This window comes from Pleurodeles waltl, chromosome 8 (genome assembly GCF_031143425.1).
Source record: "Pleurodeles waltl isolate 20211129_DDA chromosome 8, aPleWal1.hap1.20221129, whole genome shotgun sequence".
NCBI classification, from domain to species: domain Eukaryota; kingdom Metazoa; phylum Chordata; class Amphibia; order Caudata; family Salamandridae; genus Pleurodeles; species Pleurodeles waltl.
In genome coordinates, this window is record NC_090447.1 from 872,815,959 (window position 1) to 872,843,270 (window position 27,312).

General features: G+C 44.6%; 1 protein-coding gene across 2 annotated transcripts in view; it reads left to right on the plus strand.

The window, feature by feature from the left end:
• CLCN4 (chloride voltage-gated channel 4) overlaps nucleotides 1-27,312 on the plus strand; it is a 223,027-nt gene that overhangs the window by 172,977 nt on the left and 22,738 nt on the right. For both annotated transcript variants that reach the window (XM_069205155.1, XM_069205156.1), the window contains one exon: nucleotides 22,457-22,855. In XM_069205155.1, coding sequence (XP_069061256.1) covers nucleotides 22,457-22,855 — 399 coding nt within the window. The remainder of the gene's footprint in view (nucleotides 1-22,456; nucleotides 22,856-27,312) is intronic.

Here is a 27,312-nt window from a genome sequence, read left to right on the forward strand (position 1 = left end):
GCACACAGTAAAGGTTTGTGGATACACAATATACTAAGGGTATTGGACCCGTATGCATTTCCTCTTGAAACTATTTAAAGTAATTCCATCACTGGCTCATATCTTTTAGTGTTTGGCTGAACATTCCTTTGCCTTGTCTCTTTGATTGAGGTACAGTGATCAGTTCCCCTCACACAGTCCGTGAAGGATAGTGCCTGTCAGAGGGCTATGAACCCACAATATCCTGATTGGCCAGCAGAAATACTAGGTCTAGCGCCAGAATCTGTCTCTAATGGGATCCTTTCCACCCATCTATAACCCCAATGAGCTCTTTTTCAAGGCTAGCATCCATCGAAAAGTTCAGGCGCTTGGAGAGTGTGTCTTTTACTCTAAGCCACTAGGTTTAAATTGATGGACAGAACCAGACCATGTGGATGAAACGTCCCCTTCCAGACTCACATCTCTGTCAGGCCGGGGTACTGTGATTGTCTGACACCACAGTTTCTGGTGGGGTGTAGTGGGTTCTGTTTACCGAGGGAGAAAGAACACAAGTTTAGCCTCCATGTTGCTGAACTAAAGGAGGACCTCAAGTACAGTGTGTTAGAAATTGGGTTTCTGGTTGGCAGAGGTATGCTTCCTGTCCAAGCCTGAATCACAATCCTAGTCAGGGCAAGTCACAAACACACCCAAGATTAACCTGTGCTCTGCCTCTGGTAGCTTGGCACAGAGCAGTCAGTCTTAACTTAAGAGACAATGTGTAAAGTATTTGTGCAACACTTCAAACAGTAAAACAGTATAAACACCCCACAAAAATAATCCAAACCATGTGAGAAACATAGAGCTTAATTTAATAAATATAACAAGACCAAAACAACAAAAATCCGATAAGTAAAAGTTGAGATATGAATTTTTAAAGAATAAATGCAAAATAGCACTTAGAGGCAATAAGCACTTAAGTGGGATAGCTGGTCTCGCAGGACAAGAACAAAAGTCAAAGGTTCAGGCCGACAGCGATAGAGTGCAGGCCAGAAACAGGGTCCCACTTGCACCTGCTGAACCAAAGTACCTCAATCCGGGAACATAGTTTTGGCATTCTACTGGGACATACCCCATTTTCCCTATTTTTGGTGCTTTCAACCTCCTTCCAGTTAGTGACAGAAATGGGTGTGAAACCAGTAATTGAGTTGAAGAAAACGGCCATTTCTGCCTACATTATAATCTGTAACTTTCTCCAGCTATGGCAGATTTTCAAAAACAATATACTGTTACGTCCACTGGACCCTTCTGGTTGTGGGTATATATAGGGCTTGTAGGTTAACCAAGAACCCAACGTACCCAGAGCCAATAAATGAGCTGCACCTTGCAATGGGTTTTCATTGTGTACTAAGTATACAGCAATTCATTTGGTAAAATATAAATAGTGAAAAATAGGTATCAAGAAACCTATGTTTTTCTGAGATGGGCACAAAATATGGAGTTTAGAAGCAATGGTATTGCACCTCTGAATTTGGTGGTCCCCATACTAGCATGTAAATTACAGGGCAATTCAGAAAATTACTTCTTTCTTACACACAGTCTTACATTTGGAAGGCGCAAATGCAGAGAAAGGCAAATGGTAATAACACTTGTTCTGCTATTCTGTGTTCCCCCCAAGTCTCCCAGTAAATATGGTACCTCACTTGTGTAGGTAGACCTAGTGTCTGTGACAGGAAACAACCCAAAACCCAAAAGGGACAGACCACATTTTACCACTGAAAACTGACGTGTTTTTTGCTAGGTGCCTAGCTGTGGATTTTGGGCTCTATCTCAGCCAGGACTTAAGGAAACCTAGCAAACCGGTACATTTTAAAAAACTAGACAACTCGGGGAATCCAGAATGAAGTGACTTGTGGGGCTCACCAGGTTCCGTCACCCAAAATCCTTTGCAAACCTCAAAAAGTATTTAAAAAAACACATTTTCCTCACATTTCAGTGATGCAGAATTCTGGAATATGAGGGGAGACACAAACTTCCTTCCACCCATTCCCCAAGTCTCCTGATTAAAGTGGTGCCTAACTTGTGTGGGCAGGCCTAGTGCCCGCTACAAGAAACACCCCAAACGCAACATGGGCACATCACATTTTATACTGAAAACTGACACATTTTTTGCAAAGTGCCTAGCTGTGGATTTTGAGTTCTAGCTCAGCCAGCACTTAGGGAAACTTAGCAAACCTGTACATTTTTTTAAACTAGAAACCTTACGGAATCCAGAATGGGGTGACTTGTAGGGCTCGCACCAGGTTCTGTCACCCACAATACTTTGCAAACCTCAAATTCTGTCTACAAAAACACATTTCCTCACATTTCAGAGCTGCAATGTTCTGCAGTCTAAGGGTAGCCACAAACTTCCTTCCGCCCAACATTACCCCAGGTACCCAGATAAAAATAGTACTTATTAGTCCTGGGATCGGGATCCATTTAGGGAAACCTATCTAACCCAGACATTTGTGAAAAGTAGACATCAAGGGGAGTCCAGGGAGCTATTGCTTTTGTGGATTCCAAAAAGTTTTTTTTACCCAGAATACTCTGAAAAGGTGAAACAATGAATAAAAACACTATTTTTCCTTGCACTTCTGTGACATAGACTACAGCATGTTGCAGGAGTCCACAAACTTCTTACCACCCAAACTTGTTTCGATAAAAATGCTACTCCACTGGTGTGCCTGGGCCTAGTGCCCATGACAGAAATGGATAACATATGGGTCAATAATAGTCCTAGCAGGAGGGCTACTTTTGACCCTGGAGTGATCCATTCCTGATACGGGCACTATGCACAGGCACAGAAGTGGGATAGCGTTTTATCAGGACACATGGGGAAACCCTGGGTGGTAGGAATTTTGTGGACCCTTGCACATTCCTGTAGTTTACGTGCCAGAAATGCAAGGAAAAATAGTGTTTTTATTCAATGTTTCACCTTTGCAGGGTATTCTGAGTAAAAAAAACTTAAAGGAATCCACACAAGCTACACCTCAGTGGACTCCCCGGGTGTCTGGTTTAAAGAAATATCTGGGTTTGGTAGGTTTCCCTATGTGGCTGCTGAGCCTGGGACCAAACACACAGGTGCCCGCCTTACAAAATCATGTTGTTTTGTGATAGATCATTTTGATGTCTCCACAATACATTTTGGCCCGTCCCTGTTGCGGCCACTTGTCCACCCACACAAGTGAGGCAACGTTTTTCTCGACTGACTTAGGGGAATGCTGATTGGTAGGAAAGTTGTGGCTACAAGCAGATTCCAGGACTTTACCCCACAAAAGAGCAAGGAATATATGCTTTTTATGCAAAGTTTGTGATTTGCAGGTGATTGTGGGTGAAGAAAAACTGGTGAGAGCCACGCAAATCCTGCACCCTTGGACTCCCCTGGTACAATATGTTAAAGTTAATCCACCACTCACACTGGTTGGTTTTAGCACTGCCAGAAATTCTGGTTTCAAAGCATAAATACTTACAAAAGTATCTCAGTATTGAAATCAAGCCTTCTGAAGGTAAGCTATAAAGCCTCTTTAAGGCACCAACCGCTTTATGGTTAATTCACATGCCATTCACACACAACACTTTCATACTGCTGGCCGTGGGCCCAATCCAACCGATCATTCCACTCACATCAACTTACCGATGCCAGACAAGGGCCCATCACATTCATACGCCACTGGACGGAATAAGTTTGACTACATTTTACTACCTGTCAAGTAACCTCCTCCTTCCTCCTGAACATTGCTGAACGCATGCGTAAGAAATCTTTACTAATTGCTTCCTTGACAGCCACACGAGGCGCAGGAAGACATGTTGTTCATGTGCCTTTAGCGCACTCACTGTGCTAAATCCAATTCCATTCAGTTTGTGGATGCAAGCTGGGGGTGTCCAAAAATGCTTTGGAGGCCCATTCATTGAACTGAGTGAGCATATCTGCCCTTGAAACTAAGGCAGACATTCTATGGATTTTTTGCGAAGTTTCCTAACGAGAACGTCATAAACTATGAAGAAGAGAAGTGTTTGGCTCGCAGGGTAGTCCATGAGAACATAGCATATGCTCCAGGCACCGTTATGTGCAGTGCTGTGACTTTAATGCACTTATCATACAGCAAATCGAACATCTACTAAGTTCTGACGGAGGATGAACATGGCAAGCAGGTCAAACACTGACCCATACATGTCATTGTCATTCAGTGCGAGTACGGCACCAATAGGTTTGAATCCATAGGTGTAGATGATGTGTGTTAGAAATAGGGTCTTTGGTTGGCAATCAGGTTACCCCCTGTCCAAGCAAGGACCCTCACTCTAGTCAGGGTAAAGGAGAATCATGCTCAGTTAACCCCCACTTACCTCCCTTGGTAGCTTGGCACGAGCTGGGAGGCTTAACTTCAGAAGCAATGTGTAAAGTAATTATACCAACACACACAGTAATACAGTAAAAACACTTCAAAATGACGCAACAAAGGTTTAGGAAAATAGCCAATATTTATCTAAACAAAACAAGACCAAAACAACATAAATCCAACATATACAAGTCAAGTTATGGATTTTTAAAGATTAAACTCAAAAATAGCACTTAGAAAAATAAATTCTTGGATGAGGTGATATCACAGCGTTGTGACGGAGTTGTTCCCAACAATCCGATGCCAATGGTGCCGGTCACAGAGTCACGCAGACCCCCAGGTACAGTACCTTAGTGAAATGTGAAAACAAGCCGGTGCATGGAGTCAGGGATCGAGGCGTTGCTGGATCCGAGGCGGCATTGGTTGCGGTGCTGCAGGGTGAAGGAGCGGAGGCGTCACAAAGAGGTGTTGCGTCCTTGCTGCGGAGCGGTGGAGGTGAGGCGGCGTTGGTGCGAAGCATTGAATCTGCGCACTTCGGGCAGAGTCAATATCCGGTGGTCACGATGTGGTGCGGTGACTTCTACGGAGTTGTGGACTTTGGCGGGGCTGCAGCAGCATCGGGCCTGCGGGGTCGTAGCACACCAGAGAGGACCGCGGCTTCAATTGCAGGCGGATTCATGCAATTCAGCTGTGGCATTGTTCCGGAGCCGTCCGAAGTCAGTTTCCTTGGTTTTTCCACCAGCGTCTCCTTTCAAGGGCCCAGAGACTGGATAGGGCACCACTTGGCAGGGCAGGAGTCTCAACACAGAGTTCAAGTGCTGGCAGAGATAGTCTTTGATGGCCCTGAGACTTCAGAACAGGGGCCAAGATCAGTCCAAGCCCTTGGAGATTCTTCTAAAGCAGGAATATACCACAAAGTCCAATCTTTGTCTCCTTTCACAGGCGGAAGCAGCAAGTGCAGGATAGCCCAAAAAAGCACAGTCAGAGTAGGGGGCAGACCTTCTCAGCCCATCAGCTCTTCTCCTTGGCAGAGGTTCCTCTTGAATCTAGAAGTGATCTAATTTTCAGGGGTTTGGGGTCCACTTCTTATACCCCTTTCTGCCTTTGGCAAACTTCAAAGAAAAGTCTCTCTTGTTTGTAAGATCCTGCCTTACCAAGGCAAGGCCCCAGACACACACCAGGGGGTTGGAGACTGAATTGTGTGAGGGCAGGCACAACCCATTCAGGTGTAAGTGACCACTCCTCCCTTATCCTCCAGCCCAGATGGCTCATCAGGCTATGCAGGCTATACCCCAGCTCTCAATTCAATTCAAAGAAGCTTTATTGCGGCTACAAGAGCCAAAAAAGCGCGAGCAGTAATAAATACAAATAAATGCACATGATAAAATAAAATTGCAGGTAAATATGGTGATAAAAGGGAATGAAATATAAATAAAAATTAAAATGGAATAAAAATGAGATAGAATAAAATGGAATGAAATTAGAAAAAATGAAATGAAGTGAAATGCACTCTGCAGGATGTTGGGACAGTCTTATATTGAGTCTTTGTCCAGGAGAGTTTTCCCTCTAATAAGCCAACTAGCTCCGAGGAATTTGGCGATAGCGATCACTAGCATTGGCCTGGTGTCTGATCTAAGGATTCGCAGAGCTAGCGCAGAGCAGCGTGCTCCCAGTAGTCTGCATGCCGGGGCCAGCCATTTCCTACGGGGGGCAGTATACGCGGGGCATGCAAAAAGGAGGTGAGGGAGATTCTCCACGGGGGCTTTGCAAGCAGGGCATGCGGTGGATTCGTTGTGTGACCAGCTGCTGGTGAAAAGTCTTAATGGGAGTGTTCCAATGCGGAGCTGGAAGTACAGTTTCCTTTCCCTTGGGGCCGTGATTAGGTCCCAAAAAGTTTCGTACTTGCATGACTCTTTTAGGTTGGCAAAGTCACAAGATAATGTAGTGTGGAGTGCAGCCCGAGTGTCTTCGTTGTTGGCCCTTTGCCAGTAAAGTTTCTTTAGTTCGCTTTTCGAGGGAAAGACTGACGTGGCTGGTGAGTTCCAGAGATCATCGAGCCCGATAGAGTGGAGTAAATCCTTGATGGATCGTAGCCAGGGGATTCTGTGCAGGTGGTCGGCTTTTAGGATGACCTGTAGAGCTTCGGTGAAGATGACAAGTTCCGGAGTGGTCCAGAGACGCCGCCAGTACAGCAGAGGTCGCAGGCGGGCTTTGTGACCAATGCGTTTGATGCCGAGGTCCTTGAAAAGAGGGAACAGTGGGGTGCTTAGCGGAAGGGACACAAGGTTTCTTAAGAAGTTGTTTTCAGCGGTGGTTAGGTCTTGGGTTTTGGTATAACCCCAAAGTTCAGCCCCGTAGAGCGCTGAGGAAACTGCCTGGGCTTCGTATAATTGTAATGCTGGGCGAATTGGTTTTGTGTGTGAGAGGTGGAAGTTTTTTAGTAGAGCCCCAGTTGTTTGTCTTAATTTAAGGGCTTGTTTTCCTATGTGTGGCTTCCAGGACATGTTGTCAGTGAGTGTTATGCCCAGGTAGCTGAAAATGCCCACCTTCTCGAGTGAGGAGCCCTCTAGAGTAAATTTCCCTTTGAAAGATCTGTGGGGATTAAGGGTCATTAGTTTGGTTTTCGTTGCGTTGATTTCGAGTCCCTGGGATGAACAGAAATGCTCGAAGCACGCAAGGAGTTTCCTTAGACCACTAGGGGTCTTAGATATCAAGAGAGTGTCATCGGCAAAGAGTAAGACTGGGATTTTTTGTGTGCCAAGTGAAGGTGCGTCAGCCTGCAGTCTGAGGAGGGAGGGGACAATTTCGTTGATGTACAGGGAAAAGAGGGTCGGGGCAAGTACGCAACCTTGCCGCACACCCCTAGAGACGTGGATTCTATCGGTAAGTTGGCCCTTGTTGCCCCACCTGATTTGTGCGTAGTTGTCCTCGTGGAGTCGTATCAAAATGGCAAGGATGTGTTCCGGGATTCCCATCCGAGAGAGAGTGACCCACAGTTTGTTGCGAGGTACTAGGTCAAAAGCAGATTTGAGATCCACGAAAGCTACATAAAGGCTGCCTTTACCGATGAACACTGTTTTCCAATATAATAATAGGAATCTGAGGGCTTGATCAGTGGTGGAAATCTTCTTTCGGAAACCGGCTTGGAGGGGGCTAAGGATATCGTGGTCAATTATCCATTCTTCTATCTTCCCTAGGAGGCAGTGGCAGAAGACTTTTTGGACACAGTCAATTAGACTAATGGGTCTATAGTTACAGGGAAGAGATCTGTCGCCCTTTTTAAAGATTGGAATAACAATGGCCGCTTTCCAAGAGTCGGGAATTGGCGCCCCAGATGCTATTGCGTTAGCTAGAATGGTGAGATATCTTGACCAGGATGCTAGGTCTGTTGAGAATAGGTCTGCTGGGACGCAGTCTGAACCAGGGGCCCTGCCGCGTTTTAGAGTGCTTAGAGAGTAAGTTATATCACTTTGGGAGAACAACAGGGGTGCTGCGGTGGTTGGTGATAACGAGTGAAATAGGAGGGGGCCCGTACAAACAGAGGTGGGGCTATCATGATCAGGGGAGTACAGACTACTAAAGTGGGCTATCCAGTCTCTTGGGGCAATATTGGTTGTGATGTCCAAACCACTGGTTTCTGGGCCTCGCGCTGCCAGGGACCAGAACAGACTATAATTTCTCTCGCGCACAGCGTCGCTGAGTGATGTCCACCATTTGCTATCTTGATCACGCTTGGCTATGCATATTGCAGATTTATAGGACTTCCTAGCTACGCGGATGGCGATGGGGTCCTTGGATTTAATGGCTTGAACTAGGCGCTTGTTTAGGGACCGGCACGTTTTGTTGAACCAGCGGTGCCTGGCTTTGGGTCGTTTGTCGTCGTGGGCTGGGGGTGCTGAGAAGTGGGTTGCGATATCCCTGAAGCAGGAGGTGTGGATTGAGCTAATTTCCTGGTGGGGTGTTGCAGAACCTGCCTCTAGGTCCCTTAGTGTGGATTTTAGGGTGTTGTTGGCAGCATTGATGAGTGCGGGCCGGGCCACAATATTGACCCATTTTAGGTGTCTTTTGTTGTTGGCCAGGTTAATACCCTCGGGTGCTACTGCTGCGGGGTTAGACGTGGCTGGGAGGTTACCTAGGGCTAATGTGTGGACAGAAAGAGGGTTGTGATCACTTTCGGTCCTTTCGTTGATTGTCATATCGATGACTAGAGGCCATAATCTTATATCGAATAGGCAATAATCGATTCTGCTGGTGTGGTTCGTTTTGTTGTATGTGTGACTACCGTTGGTGTCTGAATTAGTTCTGCCATTTAGCGCCCGGAGTCCAAACTCCATGGTCAATGATTTTACCTGAATCGCAACCGACGTCCACCTTTTGATGGGTGCAATGGACAGGGCGGGGATAGACCAGACTTGATCTTCCTCGCGGGTGGACCTGAGATCGTCCCAGTCAAGGGGTTCGAATGTGACGTTGAAGTCCCCAGCCACAATGGTTTTATGATGGCGGGGATAATTTTGTAAGAGGGCTACGAGGGCGCAGAGGGTTTTGGAGACTTGACCCCCCCTGACCCCTCGAGCGTAGATATTAAAGATGTTCACCACAGAGTCAGGCCCAAAGGATAGACGAAGGCCTAACAGGTCGGGAGAGGCGGTAGGTAGCTGTGATATATGGCAGCTAAGTGATGTTTTGATCCAGATGGTCAGACCCCCTGAGGGCCTGCCTCTCGTGCTGGCCACAGCAGGGATGTGGAAATTTGAGTAGCCTGTTCGGAAGAGTGGGTCGAGTGACCATGTTTCCTGTAGGAGACATATGTCATGTTCGTCAATAAATGAGGAGAAGGATGGAAGGGGAAGAATAGATTTCAGACCTGCCACGTTCCATGAGACAAGTCGTACCCCAGATTGTGACTGAGTTGTCCTACCTAAATGCCCGGGGTTTTTGAGGTTGGCTGTCAGGGGTTGGTTTGGCAGATGTGGCTGGGGGAGCAGGGATGGGTTGATGCCAATGTTTGCCCGTGAGGTTTGTGGTGGTTGGTGATGTTCCTCTGTTGGAACAGGCCTGGTCCTGATCAAGGAGATGCTTGCGGGCCTAGACAGCAGCTCTAGGTTTGGTGGGCAATGTGCCTGCAAGATGGGTGGAGCATCGTTGTCATGATTGCTCGGTGAGCCGGAAATGGTCGCGGTATCATGGGTAGGGGGGTGAATACATGGACAGACAGTGGTGGGGTAAAAGGAGGATCTGGGGGTGATGGATGTTGGAAGGTTGCAAGGTTTGCCTGCATAGATTTTAGGTGGGGCTGTGAGTCAATCATGTTTACCAAGAGGGGATAGGTTTTCTGCCGGGTGGTAACTCGGGCGTTCCTCGTGGAGCGTGGGTGACCTGGGCTGTTTAAACTGGATGCGTGAGTGTGCAGGTGGGCTTGTCCTTGCGTCTAGGGCCACCAGATTGTTTGCCATGGTCCTGTTCTTGAGTGTCAGTTTTAGGATATCAAAGTGAGTTCCCGGGTCTGGCCGTCGTACTACGGTAATTAGGTCCTCACGTATTATGGATCGGCAGCCTCTAACATGGCGAATCCAGTGGATTGCCTTGTTTTTGATAGAGTCTACCCCTTCCTTGCGCGCCAATGTGGTTAACTTGGGAACGTTAACCATTAGAACTATATTACCTAAATTGGACTGGTCAGTGGCAGGTTGCGTAGAGTATTTTGAGGCGGTGTTGCTCATGGGTTTGAGGGGATTATGATAGATGTCTAGTGAATTTCCTATGCCTAAATTGTGGAAGAGGGGAGACTGGTGGGAGTTCATGGTCTTTTCTTTGGTAGGGTGAGGGCCAGCGTGACTAGAAGCAGAGGAGTTGGGCGAGTTTGTTGTGATGCCTGATAGGATTGGATTTTGGGCAAGGTTACTGGTGGTCGTGTTATTTGCGTGGGTTAGCTGTTTTACTATTGCAAGTAATGAGTTAACCATATGCTTGAGTTCTGTGACTTCCTTCCTTAGAGCTTGTATGTATTCGATATGCTGTGGGGTTACATGAGGAGAGTGCGTGTTGGTTGCTGCTGGCCCATCTGCCAGGGTGTCTGGGTTGATGTCGTCGCGTGATTCAGGGAGGTTGGTTAGGGGATTGAAGCGGTTACTGAGCTGGATGGAATCGTTGATGGCAAGTGGTAGGTCTTCTGCTAGGGAGGGGGCCGCATGGGTGATAACGTTCCTACTTTCACCCGCCCCTGTAGTGTCAGTAACTTGTTGCCCACGTTTCATGAAAATCTCAGCGATTTTCATGGAACCTTCCTTCCTGCTAGTTGAAGTGGGCCCCTCCCCAGTTGCAATAGAAATGTTTCCCTGGGGGCTAGTTAGTATTCCGTTGCATTCGCCCAGGAGAGAGTCGATTCTATCCATAACGCAATTGCTAGCAGCATGCTTATGCCTTTTTCGCTTGGCTTTTAGTACTGCCCCGGCCCCTGCCTCTATTGCTTTCCTTTTGCCCATCTGGTGTTAGTGTAGGTGCAGGGTTAAATGATAAGGTGTCAGATTAAATGGAGCAGCTGACTGGGGAGACAGAGTAGGAACTAGCAAAAGGGACTGAGTACAATATGGCCTTCTTGGGAGATAGATGTTAGGGGGGTGGCCCAGCCCAGCCTCTGTCAGCCGCTGACGGGCGCAGGATGGGCCCGCCCTTGGCCCGGGCTTCGCCCGGGCGCCGCCCGCGCGCGTCCCGCGCGGCGGGAGCGCGAACAAGTTTTAAAGGGCTCCTGCCCCGCCTCCAGAGATCACACAGCGCTTCCCGCGACGGCGGGAGCGCGAACAAGTTTTAAAGGGCTCCTGCCCCGCCTCCAGAGATCACACAGCGCTTCCCGCGACGGCGGGAGCGCGAACAAGTTTTAAAGGGCTCCTGCCCCGCCTCCAGAGATCACACAGCGCTTCCCGCGACGGCGGGAGCGCGAACAAGTTTTAAAGGGCTCCTGCCCCGCCTCCAGAGATCACACAGCGCTACCCCAGCTCTCTTTGTGTCACTGTCTAGAGGAGAGGTGTCAAACTGACTCAGACAGGGAATCCACAAACAGGCAGAGTCACATAATGGTTTAATCAAGAAAATGCCTACTTTCTAAAAGTGACATTTTCAAACACACAATCTAAAAACATCCATTACTAAAAGATGTATTTTTAAATTGTGAGTTCAGAGACCTTAAACTCCATATTTCTATCTGCTCCCAAAAGAATCTGCACTTTAATAATATTTAAAGGCAGCCCCCATGTTAACCTATGAGAGAGATAGGCCTTGCAACAGTGAAAAACAAATTTGGCTGTATTTCACCGTTAGGACATATAAAACCCACTAGTATATGTCCCACCGTAAACATACAGTGCACCCTGCCCCTGGGGCTACCTAGGGCCTACCTTAGGGGTGTCTTACCTTTAGAATAAGGGAGAGTTTGGGCCTGGCAAGTAGGTACATTTGCCAAGTCGAGTTTCGCAGTTTAAAACTGCACACACAGGCACTGCAGTGGCAGGTCTGAGCCATGTTTACAGGGCTACTCACGTGGGTGGCACAACCAGTGCTGCAGGCCCACTAGTAGCATTTGATTTACAGGCCCTAGGCACCTTTAGTGCATTGTACTAGGGACTTACTAGTAAATCAAATATGCCAATTATGGAAAGCCAATTACACATACATTTTACATAGGAGCACCTGCACTTTAGCACTGGTTTGCAGTGGTAAAGTGCCCAGAGTATCCAAAACAGCAAAAACAGAGTCCAGCACACATCAACAACCTGGGAAACAGAGGCAAAAAGTTAGGGAAGACCACGCCGAGGATGCCAAGTCTAGCAATGTGCATTTGTACTGCTTTACTCTCTGCCTTCTACCTATGCAAAATCCCTAGGAAAACACACCTATCTTAAGGTTTTCTTACCCATTCATGTCTCTGTTCTCATCAGAGCCCTGACCAATCATGTATAATTGCCAAGTGGACCTATACTAATGCCTTCCATCCTTATCTACTTGAATGTCAAGACGATATGTCTTTCATGCGCCATCAACACGCTTACTGTGCTAAATACAACACCTTACAGTTTGTGGATGTGAGTTGGGGTTGTCCGAGTATGCCCTGCGAGGCCTATTCCTCAAACACAGTGAGCATATCTACAGTTGAAACTAAGGCAGACATGATGGTGAATACTACCTAAGGTCTCTAAGGTAAAAAGCCATACAAATATCTTGTGGGACTTATTCACCAACACTTCTACATTTGCTTTGAAAGTGAAGCTACAAATTGAGTTTGCACACTTTCAGACAAGTAGAAATGTTGGTGAATATGTCCCACAGGACATTTGTTTGACTTATTACACTTAATCTGGTTCTCTTTGGCAATCAGGGAGGTCCTTGTGTAGCATACATAAGTTCCCGAACAAGCCCTTCAAAATTTAGTCATGCCTTTAACATTTTGCCACACAGGGTACTCCGTGACAATATGGCATATGTTCTATCCAATAGTATGTGCAGTGTGGGGACTACAACGCACGTTATTCATCTAACAGAACATCTACCAAGTTCTGACAACAAATAAAGGTGACCAGCAGGCCATAAAGAAGTCCATGATTTCCTGATGTAGATAAACTAAAATTTTGTGTCTGCTTGCCTAATAAAGTAGTGGCACATGGACTTTAGATATTCATGCACAGCCATTGAAAAGTTTACTCAACGGCAGCTCCACCTCACTCAATTTCCCAGAAGTTTGCTTTAGTATGATTCAACATAAAGTAAGTAGAAAAACATAGCACTGACTGAGGTGGACACTGTGGCCTATAAACGTGACTCTCCTACCTGTTTCCCTGCTTTGAGCACACTTTACATTGACGATGTGGTCGATTCTTTTTGGGTGTTTTAGGAATGCTATCATCAATCTGTTGCTCCTGCAGCCTTGCCACATCCTCCAGCACATATGAAGTGGAGGCTGCTGCTTCTGTAGCAACAGTCAGACTTTAAATCTCAAACAACAGAAAGTCAAGGAAAGACATGAGTCTTCCTCTGGTTGTCTGATGATAAACAACATACGCATTGTATATTGCCATCTAGATCAAGTGAGTAAACAGTTTCTTGTACCAAGTGTGAGTTTTATGACTCGCATTGTATGGTTGAAGAACCTGGTTGTTCTTTTCCACTCCGCCCATGTACCTATTGTAATCAAGTATACAGGTGGGCTTGTGGACTTCGGCTTTTTGACCCCAAACCGTGATGGGGTAAGTGCTCTCATCATGAATTGTAGTGAGCATGTACCCATCATGCCTATCCGATAACTTGACTGCGAGCAATTTGTTGGAACGCAGCTCAGTACTCTGGGATCTCTGCCATACAAGCTCCTGCAGGAATCTTTTGCGGTGACAACGAACTGTAACACAGGGCACAGTGCCAACTTGTAGAGCTCACTGAACACCTGTACTGCTGTACAGAAATTATCCACATAAAGGTTATAACCTTTGTGAAGGAGTGGCTGGACAAGCTCCCCTCCAATCTTTCCTGTGACCCCTAGCGTCGGAGGGCAACCTATAGGGTTTAATGTGGAGTCCTTTCCTGTATACACTCTCAAGCTGTACACATAGCCAGTAGAGCTCTCACACAGCATGTACAGCTTGATGCTATAGCCAGCTCTTTTGCTCGCAATGTACTTCCTGAACAGCAGCCGCCCTTTGTACAGGATCAAGTACGCATCATCTGCTATATTCTTTCCAGAAGTATTGATCTCTGGAAACCTGACAGACAAATGTTCCACTACAGGCTGAATTTTGAACAACCTTTCACGGTCTGGATGGTCCCGGGGCAATGCAGCAGAATTGTCATTGAAATGCAACATGCGCTGCAATAGCAAAAAACAATCTTTGCTCATAGATGTTGCAAAGATGGGGTTAACCCAAAACGTGCGAGTCGTCCAGTAGGACTGTGAGGTGGGTTTCTGCATCAACCCCATTTTGAGCATAAAGCCCAAAAATATCTAAAACTCCGCCAGAGAAGTGTAGTCCACCTTTGTGCCCTAGAATGGGGCCCTAAAGTGTCTCCCTCAGATATTGTTGGGCATGCAAATTTGTTTGCTGTGCAATTTGCTGAAGGAAGTCAACATCCAAAAAGAGATGGACGTAGTCAATTGGCAAAAAGTTGTCTGTGTCGACTTTACATCCAGCCTCACGAGTAACAGGTGGAATTTGGGGCTGAACTAATTTGGAGGGCTGCCAAGAGAACACTCTGTCTGTTCTTGCCCCCGCACATACCTGCTCTCTGGGTTGGGCTAACCGGCTGTTGTCCCACTGCATAAACTGTACTTGCAAAGGAAAAGCACAATGGTTCTTATTGTCTCCCTCAGAAGCACTGGAAGGGGAGCCATCAGATGGGACTCCACCGACTAAAAAATTACTCCCAGATTATGTTTCATTGCCCTCTCCCTCAGATGCTGTCTCAGTATCTAGTGCCTCAGTCTCTGATCCTGCCTCAGAGCTGTCCTCCATAACCTGAGTTGGGGCTTGAGCAGCAGTCATCCAGGAGACTCCATCTCTGCTACTGGCTAAACTGTCCCTCTAACACACTAGCCTAAGTAAAAGGCAGATATGGTCACAAAATTGCTGGTGTGTGTGTGTGTGATGTGTGCAACATTAAATGCCAGTCACCTTACCTTTGTTTCTTCCCTCAATCAGCAGGATCTCTGAAGACACTGAAAAAAAGACCAACTATTACCTCACCCTGCCACATACCCATCATCACATCCTTTAGCTCTGGTGGCACCCAGTACAACTATCTCATGACCTCCTCCTCAGATTCCCTCACTACCACGTAGCAAAAGAGCCCTTCATCTCTCCATAGCCCCTCTTGCACATACATTTCACTTGTTTTATAACCCAGGTAATGGCTGACTAATCAACTCAGCTATTCACAGGCATATTAACCTTCTAATCTTCTGCTCTACGTTATGGCGTCAAAACTGCCACTGGCGGATGATCACGGCTCCCGGAAAACAACATATATATAAAACAAAGTGATATATATATATTTATTTATATATGGATAGAGAGATTTCCCTCTGTGTATATATATATATATATATATATATATATATATATATATATATATATATATATAAGTAGAGAGAGGGTCAGTCTCTCTCTCTCTCTCTCTCTCTCTCTCTCTCTCTCTATATATATATATACATCTTATTTCAGGACTCTGTGTTACCCGTATAAGAAATAAATTCAATGAACTAAATTTGAGCTTGCTGGATATGATTCTGTTTCAATAATTGGGATCTGAACAACGGGATCGGTGCAGCCGTCATATGGCCATTAGTCCATCTGTTGAAGATTGATTTATATATAAATATATATAATTTTTTTTTTAAACGTGTACTTTCCCAGGGGCCGATCGCGACCTCAAGGCAAACTACACATGTATAAAAAATATTATGCCCCAATAGGGGGTCAGCCCGTGTCAGGAGGGCCGACTTTTTATATCCCCTGTGGTGGCGCGTTCACCCACCCAGGGGAAACCCATTATTTTTCTTTTTTTAATTAGGTGGTCAGCCCGTGTCAGAAGTGCTGACCCTGCCATCCTGTTTTCAGTTATTTTTTTAAATGTATTTTTATCCCATGGGGGTGTGAGATCGCCAGTTGTTTTTAAAAAAAAAATAAAGCCATTGTGGGGTTGGGGCTGGCCCACTTACACTGGACTGACCCCTCCCCCAAAACAAGATCCCTGGGGTCTAGGGTTGTTTCCTGGCCGTGGATCGGAGCCGCGCTACAATCTACAGCCAGAAAACGGTGCCACAAAGGCATCCATGGAAAGGGGAGACTCTCCCATTTCCATCAGTGCCTTCGTGGCATCCGGGGAGGCCATTTTGGCCTCTTTTTTCCCCACCGGAGTGGGGAGAGGATGCTTACCTGCCCCTCGATCCTCCAGTGGGGGAAATCTGTGACAGCACGCCTCACGGTGCACTGACATCACAAATGTGCTGGATGGGGATCGGGGGAGAGACAGAACCTATTCCATATCTCCCGATGGCATTTAAAAAAAAAATCCTTTTAAAGCCCTCCCTGGTGTCAGCCAGTGGACGTGGCCCATACCAGGGAGGTGTGGTCAGAGACTTTGGACACTCAGATCGCCTACCAGAACTATATGTGTGTAGGCCTTCCCTATCATGAATAAGGAAATAAAGTCAAACATGTTCATCAACAGGGAGGTATAGTAGGAACCTGAGGGGATGTAAGCGTTTACAACCAATAACAAAAAAAAACTTTCCTATTAAAACTCACTTTCACTGCTTGGATTAAATTGGAAGCATGTGAGAAGTCTTTGCGTTTCCAGCTAATAACAGTGCTGAGCAGCATGGCTATACCACCTTTTGCGTGACCCGTCTTAACTTGATATGCTGGGGAGCTTAGCACAAAATAGCCTTAAGTTGGCCAACTATTTACTCTCCAGGTTTCTTGATTACGTATTATATCAGCATTAAGACCTTTCAAAAAGAGCAATTTATTATTATCGGACCATAAACCGGCAGCATTCCAAGAAATTGATTTAAGACCATTACTAGAAATGATTTTTAACCTTTATCCCTGTCGGTCTATAAGAACGCCCGCCACCCAACTCTGTCTTCAAACTTCCTCCTCTCAGGACGGGATCCGTTTTATCTCATTCATATTCACAGGGAGCAGAGAAACCCTCCTACTCGTTCTCCACAAAGAAACCTGCAGTTTGTTTTCCCTTTCAAATGGGAGAGTGACTTTGAGGGGAGAATGAGCAAGATAAATGCCCTGACTGTGGTCTCTATATGAGGAAGATTCAGGGACCATCTAATCTTGCGATGGGAGAACCTCAGTTCCACGGCAATGCAACTTATTGCCATTCAGCCTCACTAAGTTAGATATTACTTTAGAGCCAAAAGTAACTCTGGCCCCACCATTCCTGCCATCGTTAAAAATATGTACTAGAGGGAGATCACTGTTCTGTATCATATTAAGGTCAGGGATATCTGAGAAGCAACCCAATAGGAAAGACCTATTCAAATAAGTCTCCTGATCAAAGATGTTATAATATTCTAGGGTCCAAGGAACAGACAACTGTTGATGAAGGAAATGTCCCCAACACACACCCTCTCATTGCCATCATAAACAACATTATCTCCTACTTTAGAAGTGAACAAATCAGGTAGGGGATTCAAAATATGAGGGTAGGCCACTGCTGCAGGGCCAAAAGCAGCTGTGAGCGGGACATTTTCACCTTGAAGATTTGTCAACAGCACCGATGAGGATTCCCTGGCAGCGATGAGGGGGCATGAAGTCTTATCATTTCTTCATCAGAGGCTCCCCCCACATTTTCGGTATTTAGGGACAATCCAGAGTTTAAAGGAGGAGCCGGAACATAATTCGAGGACTTACAGTCTTATGTATTCCATTATTTAACCAGGACTACAAGGCCCAGAATTGGAATAAAAAAGACTACAAGTCTCAGAATTCAAAGCAAAAACCTGCACTGGAGCAGCACGTCACGCATCGACCTATGGAAACTTGGCAGCTATGTTTCCTACGCAGTCCTCAAGACACTTCACCAGCAATGCAGAGTGACAAATATACCAGTGTGAGCGAGTCTACAACATGTGAGCCTTGCAGGAATCCCAGAAGACAAGGCCCTGGACCTTAAGGGGCTGGAGTAATTCAAGCTCCAAGCGAAAAGCAGGGTCGTCCTTGTAAGTTTACCTTTCTTAACTCTATGTCTATTTAACTTGTTGACATGTTGGTCATGCATATTGTGGAGTAAAAGTTAAGTGCAGGTCAATATTAAAACTTCCATATGGTTGTGGTAGAAAATCGACGCACATCTCTTGTAGTATGCTTTACATGCTACCTCAAGAGGGCAGCAAATGACTGATTTTCTTGCTTTACGTTACTTTACTAAAACTTTTACAGTGAATTGCTGCATTTCTTTACCCATAGGCCCCCAAAATCAAAACAACCACATGAATAATATTACACGGTGTAAACTATTAACACCACTTACAGGGTGAGCCGATCCCACCTCTGTGCTCATTTAGTATGGGAAATACCTGTTTAGTTAAGAAATGAACACATTACGCACAGCAGGCTTCCCAGAATGTATAGTCGCTTCAATTGACAAACTATGATGGACGTATATGCGTCTTTTGGTCATAAAAAGAGTTTAAATCATCAAATGAATTATTTAAGCTTGGGCAAAAAAGTTATTTGTGCGGTTTTGCAGATCACTTCTTCCACCTGTCGTAACAATTGTAAACAAATAATGTAAACAAAATAAAACAGGTCTGATATTGAGGAAGACCAACAGAGTTCGATCCATACGCATCAAAGGCGCTTAGGCTGTCTCGAGGCTCCTCAAGATCATGTCCCTTTGGCACTCACACAGTTAACATGGCAGTGCCTTGCTCACTTCCTCCACTTTGCTTGTACTCGTAGGAAATGATGGATTAGGGAGTCACTGTTCGAGACCCTTATCTCACTCTTTATGAAATTGTCTCATCTACTTCTTCAACCATTGTTGACAAGATCTTCAGTATGACTTCAACGGCTGTAATCAGTATTCAATTCCTCCAAATTTCTTACAAAGGCTCTATAGTAACCTGATCTTTTTTGCCTCTGGTAGATTGTGCATTTCAGTGGCACCTTCTGAAATGGGTGTCTCGCCTCCAGAATGATGTCCACGGTCGAAATACTTCTCTTTGAGCATCAAAGCTGTCACTTTCTTTGCCAACATAAATCTGTTCCTTCGGGGCAGTTCTTGTATGACTTTTAAAGGCGCTGTAGCCCTTCATTACCTTGCTCTTGAGTGACAGTAGCCATGTGTTTCTTGGCTTCTGATGGTCCAGAACTACCCGCTGTAGATAGGAGCGAGGATGGATTGCGTGTCCTCTGTGAGCCCTGGGACAAAGGTAACTCAATTTGTGGCAGGTCTTCATCCTTTAGGGGTCTTACTTGACATGCAAGTGCTGCACTATCTTGCTCCAGTGCAAGCTCGCCATGATATCTGTAATCCTGTCCTGCTCTTCATAGTAACACATAAGACAAAGCAACAAATCAGAAAGTTGCAGCGGACCTGGCTCAAAACAAACAGTCAAGGCACACTGCAGCTACTCAAACTTAACAGAATATACAAATCATCAATCAAAAAAGCTAAAAAAGGTACTACTCAGACAGAATTCAAAATGCTAAATCTACAACCAAGGAATTTTATAAAATTCTCAATGAATTTCGAAAACCTACATGCATGGAAGGAAGTCATCCCACTACTAAACACAAACAAATTGGCAAGCCATTACACAACCAAGGCAGACACATTGGACTCCTATTTAAAACAGAAGAAAACCATCAGCACCAACCCCTTTCCTAAAATACCCTCTAAGAATAAACCAACCCTGCCTCTACAGTCCTTCAAACAAATATTCCAAGGTGAATTTATGGATTTGGTCAAAGCAAGCAGGCCTTCCAGTTGCCCTTCTGACCCTTGTCCACCACAAATCTTCAAAAACATTATTTTATCTACTTCTGCTGCAACAACTGTAAGAAGAATCATCAACAACTCTTTAACTACAGGAACTTTTCCTGTAGACCTGAAAAAGGCATACATACGACCGTTATTAAAGAAAACAAACCTAGACCCACAGGACCCCAACAACTACAGACCAATCACAAATGGACCTTTCCTGGGCAAACTGATAGAAAGAGCAGCATTCGCCCAGATGTCACAATTCATTGAAGACAATTCTATACTTTCAGACTTCCAAACTGGATTCTGTCCAGGAAAAGGCACTCATAGCAATCTGGGATGATCTTAAAAACACAGTCGACCGCATTGGAGTTGCTGCACTACTTCTCTTGGACCTCTCGGCTGCCTTTGATACGGTTGACCATGACACCCTAATTCAAAGACTCCAAGAAGCCGGCATACAAGGGACTGCTCTCGACTAGATTAGTTTATATCTTCAAAAAAGATCTAATATCATCTACTCGCCCCCCTTCTCGTCCAAACCCTACCCTCACAAAAGCAGGGGTCCCCCAAGGATCAATCATCTCACCTTTGTTTTTCAACATCTACATGATATCATTACCAGAACTGATCAATGATTTTCATCTCACATGCTACAATTATGCAGGTGACACACAAATACTACTTAAATTAGAATGCCCCAAAAACATTAAAAACTCAAATCTTCAGTTGCCTCAGAGCCGTTGATCAGTGGATGACCTGGAGCCATCTCAAACTAAAACCTCCAAAACAGAAATACTCATATGTGGTGACTGGAAAAGTTATGACCCTCTGTGCGTTTGGCCTGACTATCTTGGACCACCTCCTCAATTATCCATGGAAGTTAAAAACCTTGGAATCACCATGGACTCCAAGTTAACTATGAATGCCCAAGTGGACAAATTAGCATGAACAAGCTTCATCACCTTGAAGACTCTACAATGCATCTTCCCCCACCTTGGATTTCCTCACAAGGTGCAAGCTACTATCTCGCTTGTACTATCCAAACTAGATTATCATAATGGCCTCTACCATGGATCATCTCTATCTATTATGAAAAAACTACAACGTATTCAGAACTCCGCAGCCAGGCTACTATTACATGTAAAGCCACAAGCCCACATCTCCCCTGCCTTGAGAGCACTACACTGGTTACCCGTTGCCAGAAGATGCACTTTCAAGCTGCTTTGTACCACCCACAAAGCTATACATGGAACAGGACCGCTTTTTATCAGAAACAAAATAACCAAATACATCCAACAAAGAAACCTCCGCTCAAGATTGGCACCCCGCCTTAGAAAACCACCATACAAGAAAAAGACTATAGGTGGTACATCCTTCTCCGTTCAAGCAGCCAAACTATGGAATTCATTACCCCCAACTATAAAAGTCACAGATAACTTTCTTGTCTTCAGAAAACTACTCAAGAGTTGGCTCTTTCCTTCATAACCACCATATTCAAACAATTATGGACTGCATATGCCTATGTTGATAAATATTTTTTCTGATTATGTGTATATTTCTAGTTATGTATAGTTCTTTAGAAAATATATATTGCTACGATGTCATAACAATACAATACACACACATTCTTTAAACCTTTTTAACTAAGTATATTTACCCATGGTTCTAAATATGTATTGTATGTACATATATGTGTGCATATGTGGGTGGATTCATGTGTGTGTGTGTGTGTGTATATATATATATATGTATGTGTGTATGTTCTGTGCTTGGCAGGTTCGTGGGTCATTGCATGGCTCCTGGGTGGGTTGTTATATACTAGATATCTATGAATCCTGCTTTCATCTTATATCACACTTATCTACCCATCATCATATGTCATGTCTCTATCAATCTATCCTCCATTCCCACTCTGACTTATCACAAATCCATTCTACTTCTTCCATCTCCTAAATAACTCTGCCTAAGCTCTTCCCTCCGCTTCTACATCTAACTCACCAAACCTCGCTTTACTAACATGACCTCTCAAACAATCCTACTAAATTCGCCCTCATTTATCTCACCCTGCTACTATGATCTCCCTAACCCCTTCCACAGACTCTTCCCTCCTCCATCCCCCTTTACTCATCCCAAGCCTAAATCCTATTACCATATACTCCCAATTAACACTTCTGGATTCTTTCCTCCTCCATCCCTCCATTACTCCAGTCAATCTAACTAACAAACTCTCATATCCACTACTCAAATTAACTCATAATTATACTAAAACTGTACTCCTATTTCCCAATACTAATCCACACTAATTCTTGTTGGGTTCCGGAGTAGCGTGCTACTCGCCGAAAAGCGATTTAACGCCTCGTCAGGGGTAGTAAGCGCTATATAAATACTATTACAATACAATACAATACATCAGCCGCACTATATCCTGTTTGACTCTGGAACCAAAGGTCTCGGAAAGTGACAAAAAAAATGTAGAATGTTTGATGGTTGGTGGTTTATGTATTACGTTACCGAAACACCTTCAATATCAATAACACCTTCTAATGTATGAATGGGTCATTTACAAGTGTCATCTCTGAGAAAATGTTTCACATTTGTCAAAATATTTTAATGTGGTTTTTTTTTTCCAGGTGGCGTCACCAGAATGACAGTCTCCTTGGTGGTCATCATGTTTGAATTGACTGGAGGATTAGAGTATATTGTGCCACTAATGGCCGCAGCAGTGACAAGCAAATGGGTGGCAGATGCATTTGGCAAAGAAGGAATTTATGAGGCTCATATCCACCTGAATGGCTACCCCTTCCTGGATGTTAAGGATGAATTTACTCACAAAACTCTAGCGACTGATGTGATGAGACCCAGGCGTGGAGAGCCGCCTCTCTCTGTCTTGACCCAGGACAGCATGACAGTAGAAGACGTGGAGACACTGATCAAAGACACGGATTACAATGGCTTCCCAGTGGTGGTCTCCAGAGATTCAGAACGACTCATTGGCTTTGCTCAGAGAAGAGAACTCATCCTTGCAATAAGTAAGTATATGGTTATTCCTTTGTGTTGTCCATACCTAATACTATTGAGTTTGGTATAGTATTTAAATTCCCATGTAATGCTGCCTACAGGACATGTACCTGAATGGTGCACACCAAGCTTATTGATGATGCTGACATGGTTTTTGTAAGGCTCATCAAATATAGTTGCAGCTTGTTTATTTATATTGTGCATACTGGTTGAGATTTGAACTATCCCTTAGTTAAGATGTTTATTTTCTGGCCATAAAGATAAACATAAACTAGAGTTGCATTCATAACTACATTAAATGCAACAGTGAGTGTACTGACTCATACATCTTTAAAAAAATACTCAAAAATGTATTAGACAAGATTAACAGGTAGCATACTACACTAGCTTGACAGGTTCTAGTTGGTATAACATTTGTATCACATGAATTACCTATCCAATATTCTGCCTCCTCGAGTAGGACAAGTAAACAATCTTTTTACCAGTCATTTTGATGAAGACGCACTCCATCAACTATTGTATTATTCCATTTTTGGGGTAAAACAGTGAACACCTATAGAATACTGAACAAACAAAGGTCCCAATTGATTGCAATACACACAGCCCAAGCATGTAAATACACCAATCATAGAATTTTGGAAGACAGTACAGAGTAGCATTCTTATTGCAAGTAGTAGTATTGGGGGAGGAGATTCACCCATCCGTAGTGGAGAACAGAATCCCATATCACGCTATCACTGGTCTGCAGTTTCACACCATGTCCCTCCTCCATTGACGTTTCCATATTTCATCCAGGGGTTCAAGAGCTTCATGTATTTCCAAGGGCATCCCCTACTGTCATACACAGGTTTCTCATCAAGCATACACCAGTCCATGTTAGACTGCCTTTGCACTAGAATTCGGGTCTCCGGCTGTCCCAGAGCCTGCTTCATCCCAGCAGGCAATCTGTAGTCACAAATTACACATCACTTCCCTGTATCTTGGAAGATTGTCATTGTTCCATCTTCCCAATAGCACAGGTTTGGGTTTGATGCTGGCATAGGCTGTGTTAGACCTGTCAGCTCTTGGCATGGTTTCCCCTATCTTTTTGGCTTCAGACCTCCTGTTATGATCCTGTGCTGAACTTCGTTTTTACTGGCTTTAAGACTCTGGGCACTTTACCACTGCTGGCGAGTATGCCTACTTCAAAGGCAGAAATGAGTATAAGTATTGTACTGCTGACCCCACAACTTCAGAACATTTCTGGACTGAGGACATTCTGTTGGATGCTTGAGGAAGACCTGCCACTCTGCCTGTTGCTTTGGTATGCTGGCCTGCTACTGCTACATCTGACCTTGGATGAAAGGACTAGGCTTTGCTTTCTACACCCTGCTTTCTAAGGTTGTCCAAGGGTTTAAACTGAGCTTACCTCCTGTTTTGAAGTCTAAGGGACATCAAAGACTTCATCTGCCAGTTCCTAGGATCTTCTGCTGAAAGTCCTGACTTGCCAAGTGGTGCCAAATCTAGTGCCTGGGCCCCTGGAAGTGGAAGCTGGTAAACCTGAAGAAAAATCTATACACCGAGCTGTTTCGGCAGAAAAATCAATGCAGTGCCTGCACTGCTGCTGAAAAATCCAAGCAGTGCCTTCAAAATAGACACCTCGCCTGCTTCAGCATGATTCATCATTGCAGTGAGTCTGGATTTTTCACCATCGTTCGTGGGCGTCAAATCACTAACATCAGCGCAAGAAACCGTGGCTGACAATCGACGCATCATTCTCCGATGGGGAAACAATCAATGCACCACTTCACTTGCGAATAAGGAATCGACGCAACACTTGCTTTTCTGACGCATCACTTTAAGAATTGATAGCCTTTCTTTTGTATGTTGGATTTTTTGTTGTTCTGGTCTTGTTTAACTTAGATAAATATTGGCTATTTTTCTAAACTGGTGTTGAGTACTTTTGTGGCGTTTTTACTGTGTTACTGTCTATGTGTGTGTGTGTGTGTGCGTGTGTGGGTGTGTGTGTGCAAATATTGCCTCTGAGATAAGCCTGACTGCTTGAGTCAGTCTACCAAGGGGGTGAGCAGGGGTTATATTAGGTGTGTGACTCCCTTGCTCTGACTAAAGTGAGGGTCCTTACTTTGACAGTGGTGTAAACTGACTACCAGCTAGAGACCTCATTTCTAACAGGCTGTAGTACCACGTTCAAACATGTGATGATTACCTCCTAGAACGCCCTTAACTTGAGGTGGATCTTTTTTAAATCTTTTTTAGAAGTAATATACTCAGTGTAGCACATTCAGCTGTACCAGCCTGACTCCTGCCTGCACTACCACCTCTTGCAGGATTTGAACTGTATGCTCCCATTTTGAATATTTGACATATTTTCCATTCTATTATAAAAAATTGTATTGTGTAAACAACCACCCAGAAGAGCATCCTGGCGCTAGAGACCACTGCTAGGCAAGATGGTCTGCCAACCATTTGGTCCTAGGTTTCTCCAGTTTGCAGAGAACATTTTTACCCAGTATAATGTAGGTCATAGAAACCACCCCACAAAGAAGCTCTCATACAACACTTTATGCTGCAGAGGAGTATGACTGGGAACCCTATAGGATATGGATGCATAAGATATGGCAAAGATGTGTTCTATAACATTACCTACTGGGTTCTCTTTCTTATTCCAGTTATTACTAACATTACATATTACCTCCTTCAGAAATGCACCTTTTGCCCTTCAGCCTGTTACCATGTAAAACATAGAGCCCATTGCTGGCTACTCTACGTCCCTCAGTCGAGTAATTAAGGAGTGTCTGCCCAGAAGTCTTTGCGTACAGTCATGAAGAACCCAACAGCATTTGATGATAGTCACTTTGGTTTAAAAACTTTGATGAGGAATGATGACTTCGAGTATTGAAGATCGTTAATATGTAATACAGTTATTACACCTGTGTCCTGCTTCCTAGTTCTTGTGTTTAATAACATAAGGAATACAGAAGCAAGCCCACTGGACGGAACTACTGAGGTTCATATGGCACAACAAGAAAACCAATGACAAGTAGTCTACTGTATATTGAACTATTCACTCGTGATATTTTAACACCTTCGCTGCCAGGCCTTTTCCCCCTCAGGTGGCAGGCCTTTTCTTGGCTATTTTGGGCAGTTTGTGCTTGGTCCCTCATAACCTTTTGACCACATTCCAAATTTGCATCTTTTTGTTTCCAACATCCTAGGGATTCTAGAGGTACCCAGAGTTTGTGGGTTCCCCTGGAGGAAACAAATAAATTAGCCAAAATACAGCTGACATTTCGTTTTTTAAAAACAAAATGGGAAAAAAGGGCTGCAGAAGAAGGCTTGTGGTTTTTCCCTGAAAATGGCATCAACAAAGTGTTTGTGGTGCTAAAATCACCAGCTTTCAGGAACAGGCAGACTTGAATAAGAAAACCACATGTTTGGCATTTTACTGGGACATACCACATTTTTACTATTTTTTGTTCTTTTGGCTCCTTCCAGTTAGTGACAGAAATGGTTGTGAAACCAATGCTGGATCCTGAACAGCTAAACATTTCTAAAAAGTAGACTACATTCTGAATTCAGCAAGGGGTCATTTGTTTAGATCCTACATGCTTTTCCTACCGAAAATAACAGCTGAAATAAAGAGATATTGACATTGAGGTGACCTTTTACTCTGTAACTTTTTCCTGCCATGTCAGATTTTCAAAAGCAATATACTGTTACGTCTGCTGGAATCTTCTGGCTGCGAGGGTATATAGGGCTTGTAGGTTAATCAAAACCCTTTTGTATCCTGAGCCAATAAAGGAGCTGCACCTTGCAATGCGTTTTCATTGTATATCGGGTATACAGCAATTCATTTGGGTAGGCCTAATGCCTGCGACAGGAAACGCAACATGGACATATCACATTTTTACATTGAAATCTGACGTGTTTTTTGGAAAGTGCCTAGCTGTGGATTTTGGCCTCCAGCTCAGCCGGCAGCTAGGGAAACCTACCAAACCTGTGAATTTTTGAAAACTAGATACCTAGGGGAATCCAGGATGGGGTGACTTGCGGGGCTCTCACTAGGTTCTGTTACCCAGAATCCTTTGCAAACCTCGAAATTTGGCAAACAAAACACGTTTTTCTCACATTTCGGTGATACAAAGTTTTGTAATTTGAGAGGAGCCACAAATGTCCTTCCACCCAGCATTCCCCCAAGTCTCCCGATAAAAATGATACTCACTTGTGTGGGTAGGCCTAGTGCCCGCAACAGGGCATGCCCCAAAACACAACATGGACACATCACATTTTCCCGAAGAAAGCTGACCTGTTTTTTGCAAAGTGCCTAGCTGTGGATTTTGGCCTCTAGCTCTTCCGGCACCAAGAAAAACCCAGCAAACATGGACATTTCTGAAAACTAGACATCTAGGGGAACCCTGGATGGGGTAACGTGTGGCACTCTCACCAGGTTCTGTTACACAGAATCCTT